A 14784-nucleotide genomic window follows, 5' to 3' on the forward strand; every position below is an offset into this window, starting at 1 on the left:
CATTTTTATCGGGAGACTTGGGGGAATGCTGGGTGGAACGAAATTTGTGGCTCTTCTTAGATTCCAGAACTTTCTGTCACCGAAATGTGGAGAAAAAGTATTTTTTGGCCACATAATGAGGTTTACAAAGGCTTCTGGATAACAGATCCCTGTGAAACCCCCACAAGTCACCCCATCCTGGATTCCCCTAGATGTCTAGTTTTTAAAAATGCACAGGTGTGGTAGGCTTTCGTAGGTGCCGGCTGAGCTAGAGGCCAAAATCTGCAGCTAGGCACTTTGCAAAAAACTCGTCAGATTTCAATGTAAAAATGTGATGTGCCCATGTTGCATTTCTTGTTGTGAGCATTAGGCCTACCTATGCAAGTGAGGTACTATTTTTATTGGGAGGGTTGGGGGAACACAGAATAGCAAAACAAGTGTTGTTGCCCCTTGTCTTTCTCTACATTTTTTCCTTCCAAATGTAAGACAGTGTGTATAAAAGACGTTTATTCGAGAAATACCCTGTAATTCACATGCTAGTATGGGCACCCCGTAATTCAGAGATGTGCAAATAACCACTGTTTTTCAACACCTTATCTTGTGCCCAATTTGGAAATGCAAAGGTTTTCTTGATACCTATTTTTCACTCTTTATATTTCAGCAAATGAATTGCTGCATACCCGGTATAGAATGAAAGCCCATTGCAAGGTGCAGCTCATTTATTGGCTCTGGGTACCTAGGGTTCTTGATGAACCTACAAGCCCTATATATCCCCTCAACCAGAAGTGTCCAGCAGACGTAACGGTATATTGCTTTAAACAATCTGACATCGCAGGAAAAAGTTACAATGTAAAACGTGGAGAAAAATAGCTGTTTTTTTCTCCTCAATTTCAATTATTTTTTTATTTCAGCTGTTATTTTCTGTAGAAAACCCTTGTAGGAGCTACACAAATCACCCCTTGCTGATTTCAGAATGTTGTCTAATTTTCAGAAATGTTTAGCTTTCTGGGATCCAGCATTGGTTTCATACCCATTTCTGTCACTAACTGGAAGGAGGCTGAAAGCACAAAAAATAGTAAAAATGGGGTATGTCCCAGTAAAATGCCACAATTGCATTGAACAATTGTGTTTTCTGATTCAAGTCTGCCTGTTCCTGAAAGCTGGGAAGATGGTGAGTTTAGCCATGCAAACCCTTTGTTGATGCCATTTTCAGGGAAGAAAACACAAGCCTTCATCTGCAGCCCTTTTTCCCATTTAAAAAAAAAAAAACTAAGGGCCAGATGTAGCAAATGGTTTTCCCCATTCTGTGTCAATGGGAAAATGTGTTCGTACATATGGCCCTAAATGTTCGCTGTATTTTGGCTAATTTCTTGGTCTCCTTCAGTGGAACCCACAAAGTCTGGGTACCTCTAGAATCCCTAGGATGTTTTAAAAAAGGACGCAAATTTGGCGTGGGTAGCTTATGTGGACAAAAAAGTTATGAGGGCCTAAGTGCGAACTGCCCCAAATAGCCAAAAAAAGGCCTGGCACAGGAGGGGGAAAAGGCCTGGCAGTGAAGGGGGTAATTAAAACTAGGGAAAATACTGGTTGGAGAAAGCAATATTCTTGTATTGAACTAACTGGCTACATGCAAATAGTCACCCTTATCGAGGGTACATTCCAAAAGCCCAGGAAAGGAAGACACACGATAAATATGACAGTTAAGGATAATTAACCAAATAACAAGGTAGGCTAAGTACCGTTGGTCGAAGCATAATGCCCTCAAGCAGTGTAACCATTTTCCACAGAAGAAGCTAAAAACACTTAGAATAAAACGTACGTAAACTGACTAGATAGTTTGAAAAAAAGCTCACATGTAAGCAGGGTTACTGTTATCTTGAACGTGAGGGGATTTTGATTTTTGTGGTATACTTTTATAATTAATCTTACTTTGCTAGTAGATATAACGATATGTGATGCATTGCTTCCGCTATGTATGGTCTCTCTGGTTGCCACAATATGTTTATTCTATGTTTATGTATTGGCCTTTAATGAAAAACAACACACACATAAAAAAAATACGAATTATACAGTAAGTAAAATACAAGAAAAATATGTATAATTATTTTTGTATGTCTAACACGATTGTCTTTCTTTTATCTTGTTTTTCAGTACTAGGAATGTCTCGTACATTAAGAAGGCAGTAAGTACTCTGTCTGTAGCTATAACACTAGGAATCACCTGGGTTATTGGTTATCTGCTGCTCATTCAGACGGATCCTACAACTTCAACAATCTTCAGCTTCGTGTTCTGTTTATTAAATGCAACTCAGGTAAGTTACAGTTAAGCGATATACCATGCACTTCTTTTTGTAAAACAGCAGTTTCAATTACGCTTTAAGCCTTTCAATGACGTCAGACAATGTAATTTACAATTATGCCTAACCATGATAACACCACAGGAAGTGACTTCCCCGAAGTTAAAAAAATACCTTAGGGGCACAACCAATACAACAGCAAGTAAAGTAGGTGCAATCATGTTTAAGTTATCACCTGCATAGTATACTGGGTTCTGCCATGACATAGATTTAGATTTTAGAGAGAGAGAAGTTTCTAGACAGGGCCTAGGCTTTTTGTCTTTCCTTGAATGGCCCATCAAAGAAGGCTGATGACAACCTGTTGCAGGGCTTCACACTTATTGAACTCATGTTATTGGCACTCCTGCTTGGAGCCAGCAAATAAACACACTAACACACACACACACACACACACCCTCCCCCTCTCACCACCCCTTCTTGACAAAAAGGTTAAAGTGGCCTTATAGTTAGGCGACAGTGAAAACCTAACATTTTAAAGAAAACACACTGAAATTCTCTAGTTATACTTAACTAAAGTCACTATAACTCACACCCTGAAGTAACTATAACTTCCAACCCCACTGTGTAGTGTTGCCATCAATTATGTAATTTTAGATGTTGCAGTGATGTTATCAATGATGTCATAGAACATGTCATGAGGTAGTAATATGTGATGCCAAAAGCAGTGCATGATGAGAGCACAATTTATGGTTACTTCAGCGCTCTAGTTATAGTTAATTCTGTTAACTATAGCTGGTGAGTTTCATTGTTTGTTTTTTTAGTTTAAAATGTTACGGTTTAACTCACATTTACACATAACCATAACGTCACAGGATGTTTTTCACACCATAGGGGATTATACTTTTCTTAAGAGATCACCACATCAACACACAAGGCAAGTCTATTGGCTTTGTCAAGGAGTCACTTGTGTTGGGATTCATCTTTCAGAGACATTTATAATTAACAACAAGTATTAAAACATGAACGTATAAACCTCAGAATAAAGCATTTTATTACAAACAGAAATGTACATGAGTTAGAGTCTTTCTTTTACATTTCTCAGGCTAAGTAATACAGTCATAGCACTAACTACCCCTGAAATCCTTAGCTGAAGAGTGAAAGCTCCAGCTCTGGGATTGCTTGCAAATTGTTTAAAAATGTCCTGGGCTCACATTCTATAGACCCACTGAAGAATAGTAAAAAAAAATCTGGGGTCCTGCTGCACCTTCTGAAGTCTCCCACAACACTTACAAAACATCTTGATGGTTTCACTGCTGAGATTGGGGCACCATCAAACCAACAAAAAAAGAAAATAAATAAATTAGCCAATGAAGAGCATCATGCTGCGCTCCTCCCTGAAGTGGTGAATAATAAATGAACGGCTCTGGTCTCTCATTTATTATTGGTTTTAGTGGCCTTGCGTCACATTGTTAAAAAAATGGGTTTCCTGGTCCCACCCGGGACACACACAGCTTGTTGTTTGTTGGGTTCCATAGGGAGAAACTCAAGGCCCCAATGCCCCTGCTGGCTCCATGCATGCAGGACTGTGGAAGTGCAGGAACCTTTTAAAACAGAAAAAGAGAGTGACAGGAGTGGTTCACCCCCACACTTGCTCCTGAATGGATTACAGAATCATCGAAACACTAAAGGAGTGGGGGGGGGGGTTGTTGTGTAACTGGAGGGGACTGGACTATTGTGTCCAGTACAAAAGGCGCTAATTAAGCATGTATTTATCAGATTGAGAAGAGTGTACAAAGTGGCTGTATCTTTTGGAGGGAGTTCCCTTTACGTACTAGGTGGTCTCACACACATTATAGTGCCATGCTTCATCATTTGACCACCTAGCCCCACCCAGGTAAGATGATACTACCAGGGCGGACTCAACCTCGTTGTTAAAAGAACTGCAGAGGGAGAGCTGAGATTAAATCTGACTGGATATTACAGGGATCCATATAAGAAATGAAGTAAAATTACCTTACAAATCACCTGTTTCGAGTAGAAATAATTTAATAAAGGTGTTTGTAGGTAAGAGTAAAAACTATGGTAAGGACTCAGTTGAGAATGATGACTCACGGAGTCTAAAAATGAGTGACCAACATGTTTCTGCCCGCACAAGGAGCTGGAAGGTCTGGGGAATTCGTCAGGGTCAGGGATCCCTATTAGCAAAAGGGCAAGAAAGCATGCCTAGAAACTAAGGTGAGTAAATGGTAGGCCTACCTGAACATTTTTCTCAAGCAGCTGGGTAACAGACCATAGGTGCTTATACCCGGTAAACCTTTGGAGTGAGTGTGACTATAAGGGGTACCCCCCCTCTGTTACTTCCCAGACCAGAGGCAATCCGCCTTGTCTTGCAGGGCCACTAATAGAACAAAATGAATATTGAAGTCCCTTTCCCACGTCATAAGCCTTAGTTTAATTAGTGGTGTAGCCTAATACAGAATAAGTATGATGCAGATGGCACATCCCAGCTACTGTGGGTAAAATGATTGAAAGTAAACAGGACAAAAAAGAATGACAAAACAAAATGTTGAAACAAAGGGGTTTTATCAATTATTACTGTTCCCAAATATCACTTTTGCTTGATCTCTGCTCCCATCATTGCATTTTTTAATTAAAATGTATCTTAGTTTTCTTGTCATATAACTGTCTTTTGACATACTTTTTAAATACATTTTCATGTATTTTGCCACTCTCAAGTTTCATATCTATATTAAAAATTAACGTTTCCTGTTCATAGCAATACTTAACTTTTACACCTATGCCTGTCATGTACTCTTTACCTACAGATTTCTAGCTCAAAAACCAATACACTATAACATTGCCATTCAATGGCCAAGTCTATCCTGGTTTTTGAAGGCCCTGAACCACTGCCACAGCCCAGAGACACTGGTAAGGGCCTATAACAAAAGAAGATCTTTACTAACTGATGTAACCCATGGCTTATTACCTAAAATACTCAGCGCATTTCTCTCAGTCAGGCTAGAATCTTCAATGAAAAACAGAAAGACAATATTTGTAATGTAAGTTTGTTCCAACCATGTTGGCCCTATTCTACTTTGTTCACTTGAATAAAACCCTCACTTTTGCAATGTTGGTATTAATCATTGTATCCACTGTCAACAAGTATACTACTCAATGAAAGGCTTCTTCTCCCTTGTTTTAAGCCATGGCTTGAAGTGAGGTCCTATAAGAAAGCAGTGCATATTTGATACGTGATGAAACCTATCACATTTAAGTTATATTTGTAATAAAACATTGCAACCACTGATGATTGAATGTTCTATATTAATAAGCAATAAACTGTAAGCAAATCATTGTACAATTCAAAGAGGAGGCCTTTACATTTCAATATTATGGCCCTCATTACAACCCTGGCGGTCGGTGTTAAAGCGGCGGTAAGACCGCCAACAGGCCAGCGGTAAAAAAAAGGGAATCACGACCATGGCGGAAACACGCCAACATAGACAGCCACTTTACCACTCCGACCGCCACGGCGGTACAAACAAACAGCATGTCGGTCACCTCCAACAGACAGGCAGAAGACAATGTACCGCCCACACTATTATGAGAGGCCAATCCGCCACCTTTTCCGGGGCGGATTCAACGCGAACAAAAACACGGCGGAAACAGGACTTGGAAGGGGAAACGCTCACCTCTACACAACCCACGAGGAACCAGGACGCCATGGAGCCAGAACTCCAAATCCTCCCTGCAATAGTTTACCTGCTCATCTACCAGGAGCACGAATGACGGCGGCCACGACCACGGTGAGTACTGCACCTACAACACAGGGGAGGGGTGAGGGAATAGAGAGTGACACACACATGCAACACGCAACACCCCCGCCCCCACCCTCACCCACAACAACACACACACCAATACATGCTGCAACAATAGATATACACCCCCCAACCCCCCCAGGAAGAACGCAATGACAAAAGGAAATGATTGTAACAATTGTAATCAATATAAAAACCCATTAGTCAAAACTTTAAATGCAGTATAAACAATTATGTACACCAACTATACAAGTCCGAATAGTGCACCATTCAAAGTCCGTGGACCACTGGGCCCAAAAACGGAGAGAACACTGCTGGGGCATCAGATCGAAATGAAACAGGCACCTCAGGGGGAAGGGAAGGGGGGGCACCTCAGCCGGATGAGTGCACAACGCCAGCTCCACGAGGGGGCTCCATGCCCATTGATGTATCCTGAGGAGTGCAAAGCCACAGTCTCTCAAGTGTTTTCAGTGGGTGGTTTACCCACTGCTTTATCCTGGGGAGTGCAAAGCCACAGTCTCTCAAGTCTTTTCAGTGGGTGGTTTGCCCACTGCTTTATCCTGGGGAGTGCAAAGCCACAGTCTCTCAAGTCTCTACAGTGGGTGGGTTGCCCACTGTACCATCCTGGGGAGTGCAAAGCCACAGTCTCTCAAGTCTCTACAGTGGGTGGGTTGCCTACTGTACCATCCTGGGGAGTGCAAAGCCACAGTCTCTCAAGTCTCTACAGTGGGTGGTTTGCCCACTGCTTTATCCTGGGTAGTGCAAAGCCACAGTCTCTCAAGTGGATCACAGTCTCCACTGGTTCAGGAGGGTGACTGGTGCCCAGAGTGCTTCATCCTGTGCAGGACAGCCGGAGTGGATGCAGGTCTCCACTGGTTCTCGAGGGGGACTGGTGCCCAGAGCGCTTCATCCTGTGCAGGACAGAAGGAGTGGATGCAGGTCTCCACTGGTTCTGGAGGGGGACTGGTGCCCAGAGTGCTTCATCCTGTGCAGGACAGACGGAGTGGAAGCAGGTCTCCACTGGTTCTGGAGGGGGACTGGTGCCCAGAGTGCATCACGCTCCCCGTGACGGTCCCAGTTCCGTCACTGTCCCAGCTGCACATGGGCTAACGATGCTTGATTTGGCGGTCTTTGCCCTGTTCAGCGGTCTTCACCATGGCGGTCTTTGCCCTGTTCAGCGGTGCTTGCCTTTGCTGTCTCTGACCTGTTCAGCGGTGTGTGGCATGACGGTCCCTCAGTGCCCAGCGGGGCTGTGGCTGCCGGGGCTCTCGAGGGCACTGACGCTGGCGGTGGTCTCCGGACCAGTGACGATACTGCTGCCCTCCAGGGCACTGACTCTGGCGATGGTCTCCGGACCAGTGACGATACTGCTGCCCTCCAGGGCACTGACTCTGGCGGTGGTCTCCGGACCAGTGACGATACTGCTGGCGGTGGCGTCCCGGCCGACGGGGAGGATGGCGGCCTTCTCCGCCGTGCTGCTCTTACCAGACCTTGGAGACCTCTTCTGCCCCTTTACCACCTTGGGAGGAGTCACAGCTGACTCAGCACTCCCCCCGGGACCCTTGTGAGCTGTTTTGCCGGCAGGAGTCTTCACCCTCTCCCGTCGGGCACTTTCCAACTTAAGGTGCTTTACAGGGGGTGGACTGGCAGTGCTTTGGCTCAGTGTCACACTGGCTGCCCTGGTGGCCGGTGCACTCCACAGACCTTTAACACGCACCACTGGAACCGGACTTTTTTTGGCTGAGGTGCTACAACGGGACCTGTGAATTGGAGGAGGGGGTGGTGGGAAAGAGGTCAACGTTGCTCAGGAAGAGTCTCTGACGAACACTGGGATGGGTAGCTGGAGGGGGTCTGGGAGTGGAGGAAGAGGAGGTGGTTGTAGGAGGTGTAACTTTAGGTGATTTGGGTGCAGGTGCATGTACTGGAGGCTGTTATGAGGTGGATGGATGTTGGGTGTGTGGATGCCCGCGTTTGTGTACTTTGGGAGGGGGCGTCACAGACACACTGGGAGTGGACACAGGGGACGTGTAAATGGTAGTGGGGGTGGTGAGTGCAGGTGAGTGGGGTGTGGTGCTGGGTGTTCTGGTGCGAGTCCTAGTGCCTGTAGATGTAGTGCATGCAGGTGAGAGTGTAGACGACACTGGGAGGGAGGAGGGAGACGACGAGGAGGGGACACAGTGGAGGCAGTGGATGTTGCTGTGTCTGTATGTGGGTGATGCTTGTGTGAGTGCCTGTGGGATGTGTGGTGCCTATGTTTGCCAGAGCCACTTTTGGGTGTTGGGGTGTGTGCATGCTGGTCTGATGGTGTGCTTGGGATAGGCTGGGGTACAGGGGATTGGGTCTGGGTGGAGGAAGTTGGAGGGGGGAGGCTATACACAGGGACAATGGCTGCCATCAGTGGTGAGGCCAGAGATTGCAGGGTTCGATGAAGGGCAGCCTGACCAGAATGAATGCCCTCCAGGATTGCATTACTGTGTTGCAACTCCCTTTCTACACCCTGGATGGCATTCACAATGGTAGACTGCCCAACAGTGAGTGACCTGAGGAGGTCAATGGCCTCCTCACTGAGGGCAGCAGGGGTGACTGGGGCAGGGCCTGAGGTGCCTGGGGTGAAGGTGATGCCCACCCTCCTGGGTGAGCGGGCACGGAGCGAAGGCTGAGGGGCTGCTGGGAGGATGGTGCTGGTAGGGGGGTGGCGGCTGTACCTGTAGAAGTGGGGGGCACAGATGGTGCCGCCACCACAAGGGAGCTCCCATCGGAGGACGAGTCTGTGTCGCTGGTTGCTGATCCGGTGACCGACGTGAAGCTCCCCTCGCCCTCCATCCCACTGGTGTGTTCGGAGTCCGTGGTTTGGCCCTCCATGGCCATGTGGGATGCAGCTCCCTCGTGCTCCGGTGCCACTGTACCTCCGCCTGATGATGCTGATGCACAGAAGAACAGGGAGAGTAAAAAAAAGGGGTGGGGAAACAGAAGAAAGACAGGTTGAGTGCATGGCTTACCGCTTCAGTTGGCAGACAATACAGACACAGCAGCCCCCTGCACTACGCTGTGCTCTTGGCCTCTACAGATGCAATTTCTGGGATATGGCCTACATGGCTATAAGTGTCATCTGTCCACATAGATGACACAGGGGCATGTATACCTGTACCTGGCACTCTGAAGAGATGGGGTGGGGGGCCACAGGGCCATGCCTTACGAAGGGGCCTAGCCTACGGAACTTGCCCTGGCCTAGGGAAACCCACAGCCCTCCTCCCCCACCCAGACCCCTCCACTGCACGCTAAGTCCGCAGAATGAGAGTGTACTCACCCCCTTGTGTCTGCTGTGATGCCCTCAAGTGCCCATCCAACTCAGGGTAGGCCACCGCCAGGATCCAGAACATCAGGGGGGTCATGGTGCGACAGGCACCCCTCCCATGTTGGGAGGCCATCCCCAGCTGAGCCTCTGCCGTCTTCTTGCTCCAGCGGCGAATGTCCTCCCTTTTTTTTACGGCAGTGGGTGCCCCGTCTCTGGTGGACCCCCAGGGTCCGGACGTCCTTGGCGATGGCACGCCAAATGTCCTTCTTCTGGTGGGCGCTGACCTACATGACATGTACAGGGGAAGAAGAGAAGTCATTACCAACTGCACCGTCGAAGTGACTGGCCCCCATCCCTACCCTTGCCATGTGGCACATGCATTCACAGTCCTTAATGGTCGCAGAACTCTGCCCCCTTCCTACTGACATCCAGCCCTCTCCACCCAGCATAGCACATACAACGTGCTCCCTGTGTACTTACCTGTTGGTCTGGAGGACCGTAGAGTAGCGTGTACTGGGGGAGGACCCCGTCCACGAGCTTCTCCAACTCCTGAGAAGTGAAGGCAGGGGCCCTTTCCCCAGACGCAGCAGCCATTGTCTCTTCCAGACCGAGGTCACAGCAGCACTTGCAGTGTAGGTCCTCTCCTGTCGAAGATCAGGTATCGAGTGATTGAACAGATAGAAAATGGCGGTGACGTCCGCGGCGGTGACGTCCGCGGCGGTGCATATCATCACCGCCGGCGCAATTCATCATTGGCTCCTGGGACCCATAGGGTCCAATGTTAACCAATGCAGCATTGCGCCGCGGTCTACGACCGCCTACCGCGACGGTGTACAATGCCAGCGCAGTTACCTCACATCCCATTGTCCCAGTTTAGAGGTCAGGCAGCCGCCATTTCAGGGGCCCACATGGCTTCATTTACTACTGCGTCACACATACCTAGGCCTACACTCAACACACATACAGGAGGAGTTTAGTATTTGGTGTCGTGTTCTGTGTAGCTGTGGGTACATACCTGAGAATTTATTGACTCTGTGGTCGCTGTTGTCCTTCTTAGGCACCGTCAGCTGGGACATTTGAGGAGATGGCAGAATCCTCCGGTGTACCGACCGCTGGTGGACCTGTTAACAATGGAGGAGCGACATTTGATCATCACCTACAGGTTTGACCGTGCCACAATCCAGGAACTGTGTACCCAGTTGGAGCCAGACCTGATCTCACCAATCCGCCATCCCACAGGAATACCCCCGGAAGTGCAGGTGCTATCAGTGCTCCATTTCCTTGCAAGTGGCTCATTTCAAACAACTGTGGCCATGGCATCAGGGATGTCCCAGCCTATGTTTTCCAACGTGTTGTCCAGAGTGTTGTCTGCCCTGCTGAAACACGTAAGGAGCTACATCGTGTTCCCTCAGGTGGAGGATTTGGCTACAGTGAAAGGTGACTTCTATGCCCTGGGACATATCCCCAACATCATAGATGCTATTGATGGCACCCATGTAGCTCTGGTCCCCCCACGCAGGAGTGAACAGGTGTACAGGAACCGGAAGAGTTATCATTCCATGAATGTATAGATGGTATGTTTGGCAGACCAGTACATCTCACAGGTAAATGCTATGTTCCCTGGCTCAGTGCATGACGCCTACATCCTGCGGAATAGCAGCATCCCGTATGTGATGGGTCAACTCCAGAGGCACTGTGTGTGGCTATTAGGGGACTCTGGTTACCCCAACCTGTCATGGCTTTTGACCCCAGTGAGGAATCCCAGGACCAGGGCAGAGGAACGCTACAATGAGGCTCATGGGCGGACTAGGAGGGTGATCGAACGCACCTTCGGCCTCCTGAAGGCCAGGTTCAGGTGCCTCCATATGACAGGTGGTTCCCTATTCTACTTACCAAGGAAGGTGTGCCAGATCATCATCGCCTGCTCGATGCTTCACAATCTTGCTTTGCGACGCCAGGTGCCTTTTCTGCAGGAGGATGGTCCAGATGACGGTGTTGTGGCAGCTGTGGAGCCTGTGGAGCCTGTGGACAGTGATGAGGAGGAAGCTGAGGAAGAAGACATAGACAACAGGGAGTCAGTCATACAGCAATATTTCCAGTGACACACAGGTGAGAACAATTTTTTTACTATTACATTCACTTTCACACTTCTACCTCCATCCTGTCTGTCGATTTCAACCAGTATATGGTAACTGAGTTGTACATTTCCATTACGGTTTCACAGGTGTGGTTACCAACGTGTGTCATCTGCTTGCATCCTTCATGGACTTGTGATGTGTGACATAGGTATGTTGGCATTACATTTGAAAACGCATTTTGACACTGTCATTGCTAATACACATTTTCAAAATCACAGACTGACTCTAGATTGTTTTGTGGTTCAAGGGTGTTTATTGAGGTGCTAATTATTGGTGGGGGTGGCAAAATGGTGATGGGTGATGGTGGAGGAATGTCCATGGCAGAGTCCAGTCTATTAGTCACACAGGTGCACTGCCCATATGGGCATAGGAAGTGGAGCTAGGGCAGTTCCAATCTGGACAGGGTAACAAAGTGAGACAGTGGGAGGACAATCAGGGTGGTCTCATTTCCTGGAGGGGGTCTTGCCATCTTGCTCTGTCCTGTTCCTGGATCTCAGGGACCGCTTGCGGGGTGGTTGTCCTTCTGCAGGGGGTGGGGTGATGGTCCTGTGGCGAGGCGTCCTGTCCACTAGCGCCGGCGGAGGTGGTGGGCAGTTCATCGTCCATGCTAGTGGCAGGGGCCCCTTGGAGCACCACGGTGTCCCTCATGGTCTTTTGTATGTCCTTCCGCACCCCTACGATGGTGCCCAGGTCAGAGCTGATGGTTCTGAGCTCCTCCCTGAACCCCAAATACTGTTCGTCCTGCAGGCGCTGGGTCTCCTGAAACTTGGCCAGGACCGTAGCCATTGTCTCCTGGGAGTGGTGGTATGCTCCCATGATGGAGGAGAGGGCCTCATGGAGAGTGGGTTCCCTTGGCCTGTCCACCCCCTGTCGCACAGCAGCCCTCCCAGTTCCCCTGTGTTCCTGTGCCTCCATCCCCTGGACCGTGTGCCCACTACCACTGCCCCCAGGTCCCTGTTGTTGTTGGGGTGGTGGGTTACCCTGGGTTCCCTGTAGTGGTGGACACACCGCTGATTGACGTGTCCTGGGTAAAGAGGTATGGGCCCGCTGGGTGGGTGCTGTGCTGGTGTTACCAGAGGGTGGAAGGTCAGTGTTGGGCTGTGCCTGTGCAAGGGGAACCAACTGTCCCGAAGCCCACGATGGTCCGGGCTGGTCATCTGGATCCAGTTGGCCAGAGCTGCTGTCGTCACTGTGGGCCTCTTCTGTGGGTGGGGTGGAGATGTCTGGACCCTCCTGTGTGGTGACGTTACGTAGAGCATGATTATTGCATGTGTGTGTGTCATGGTGTGCAATGGGTGGGTGTGCGTGTACCCCAGTGCAAGCATTCCTGTGTGGGGGCTTGTATGATGATGGTTGGGGGGTTGTTATGGGTATGTGCAGTGAGCATGCTTTAGTGCTGGGTGTCCATGCTTAGTTGTGTCATGCAGGGCTTGTTGTTGGGATGTGTGGTTTGTGTTGTTAGGACAATCTGTGAGGAGTTGGAGTGATAGGGGAGGGGGTGAGGGTGGAGGTGAGTAATAGCATGCAGGTAGGGTGGGGGTATGATAGTTAAGATTTGACTTACCAGTGTCCATTCCTCCACCGACTCCTCCGAGGCCCTCTGGATGCATGATGGTCAAGACCTGCTTCTCCCATGTTGTTAGTTGTGGGGGAGGAGGTGGGGGTCCGCCGCCAGCCCGCTGAATCGCATTGTTGTGCCTGGAGACCGCTGAACGCACCTTCCCCTGTAGGTCGTTCCACCTCTTCCTGATGTCCTCCCGATTTCTTGGGTGCTGTCCCACAGCGTTGACCCTGTCGACGATTCTTTGCCATAGCTCCATCTTCCTGGCTATGGAGGTGTGCTGCACCTGTGCTCCAAATAGCTGTGGCTCTACCCGTAGGATTTCCTCCACCATGACCCTGAGCGCCTCCTCGGAAAACCTGGGGTGTCTTTGGCGTGACATGGGGTGGTGTAGGTGATGTGTGGGGTGGTGTATGTGTTGATGAGTGTGGTGATGTGGGGTGTTTTGTGCGTGGATGTTGTATGGGTGATGGTGTTGTGTGCCTCTGTGTGGTGGGGTTGTCTATTGCTGTGCTATCTCTCTGTTGCCTTCGTCTCTAATTTTTGGTCGTAGTGCTTTGTGGGTGATGTGGGTGTGTGTTTTATATTGTATTGAGTGTGTGGGAGTGGTGTTTGTATGTGTCTCAGGTGTGTGTAATTCGAATTGTCCAATGTGGCGGTGTTTTGGAGATGTGTGTGTATTTTGAGCGCGGCGGTGTGTACCGCCAATGGTATACCGCGGTTGAAAGACCGCCGCGTGGATTCGTGTGTTGTGATAGCATGGGCGTGTTTCTGTTGGCGTGACGGTGGAGGTTTTGTTTTCGCCAGTTTATCACTGACCTTTGGTGTGGCGGACTTGTGTGGGTGTCTGAATTTCGGCGGATTCCGAGCTGTGGGTCATAATAGCTGTGGCGGAATTCCGCGGCTACAGCGGTGTATTGGCGGTCTTCTGCACGGCGGTAAGCGGCTTTTACCGCCAATGTTGTAATGACCCCCTATATCTCTTTATTTTCATCAGTGAGCCACCATCAGTCCCATGTTTGTGAATTTGTTTTCTTGCTACGGGGCAGTGTATGATAGCTTTGCTTCTGAATCCCCTTCCCTATTGGTGCACTCTCATTTTACTGCTACAAGTATTAATCTTGTCAAGATATGTTTCACTTACACCGTGTGCCTTTAATTTCCTGACTCACAGGAGACATAATTGTTACCCACACGTTTTTACAAATACTTATCCGAACTGTGGTACTCAGCGACACACAATGCAACCAGATTCCTATTTCCTGGCTTTTTAAAACAGACTTTTTATTGAGTTTCTTAAGAATGCATGTTATACAGGTCTAGTGCAATCCCTATTGTTTTCATATACATTAGTACACTCATACATTGGTACTTTGCTTATAGTAAGGTATTATATTGACGTTTACATGTTGTTTTCAAGTTTGTCGCCTGAATTTCTGATAACTATTTAATCTGATCATTACTCATTTTTGATTTCTACCTCTTTAAATGAAATATTGAGAAAATAATTGAACCATGTCTAGATAGAAACTCTTTTTCACTAGATCATTAAACATCTAGTCAACTTGCTCATAACAGACTGTGCTTTAACAGTAATCAGTTTTGTCCATTTAGAGAAAACCTAAGGTTTTTACATTTATTTCCTTTGATGCTTTTACTGTATTTTCACACCATACAATATGTTTCAAGCACGTTAG

At 48.2% G+C, this 14784-nt stretch overlaps 1 protein-coding gene across 1 annotated transcript in view; it reads left to right on the forward strand.

Moving 5' to 3' along the window:
* ADGRG7 (adhesion G protein-coupled receptor G7) overlaps positions 1–14784 on the forward strand; it is a 1214738-nt gene that overhangs the window by 1091693 nt on the left and 108261 nt on the right. The window contains exon 15 of the mRNA XM_069204827.1: positions 2131–2290. Coding sequence (XP_069060928.1) covers positions 2131–2290 — 160 coding nt within the window. The remainder of the gene's footprint in view (positions 1–2130; positions 2291–14784) is intronic.

This window comes from Pleurodeles waltl, chromosome 8 (assembly GCF_031143425.1).
Source record: "Pleurodeles waltl isolate 20211129_DDA chromosome 8, aPleWal1.hap1.20221129, whole genome shotgun sequence".
Lineage (NCBI taxonomy): Eukaryota > Metazoa > Chordata > Amphibia > Caudata > Salamandridae > Pleurodeles > Pleurodeles waltl.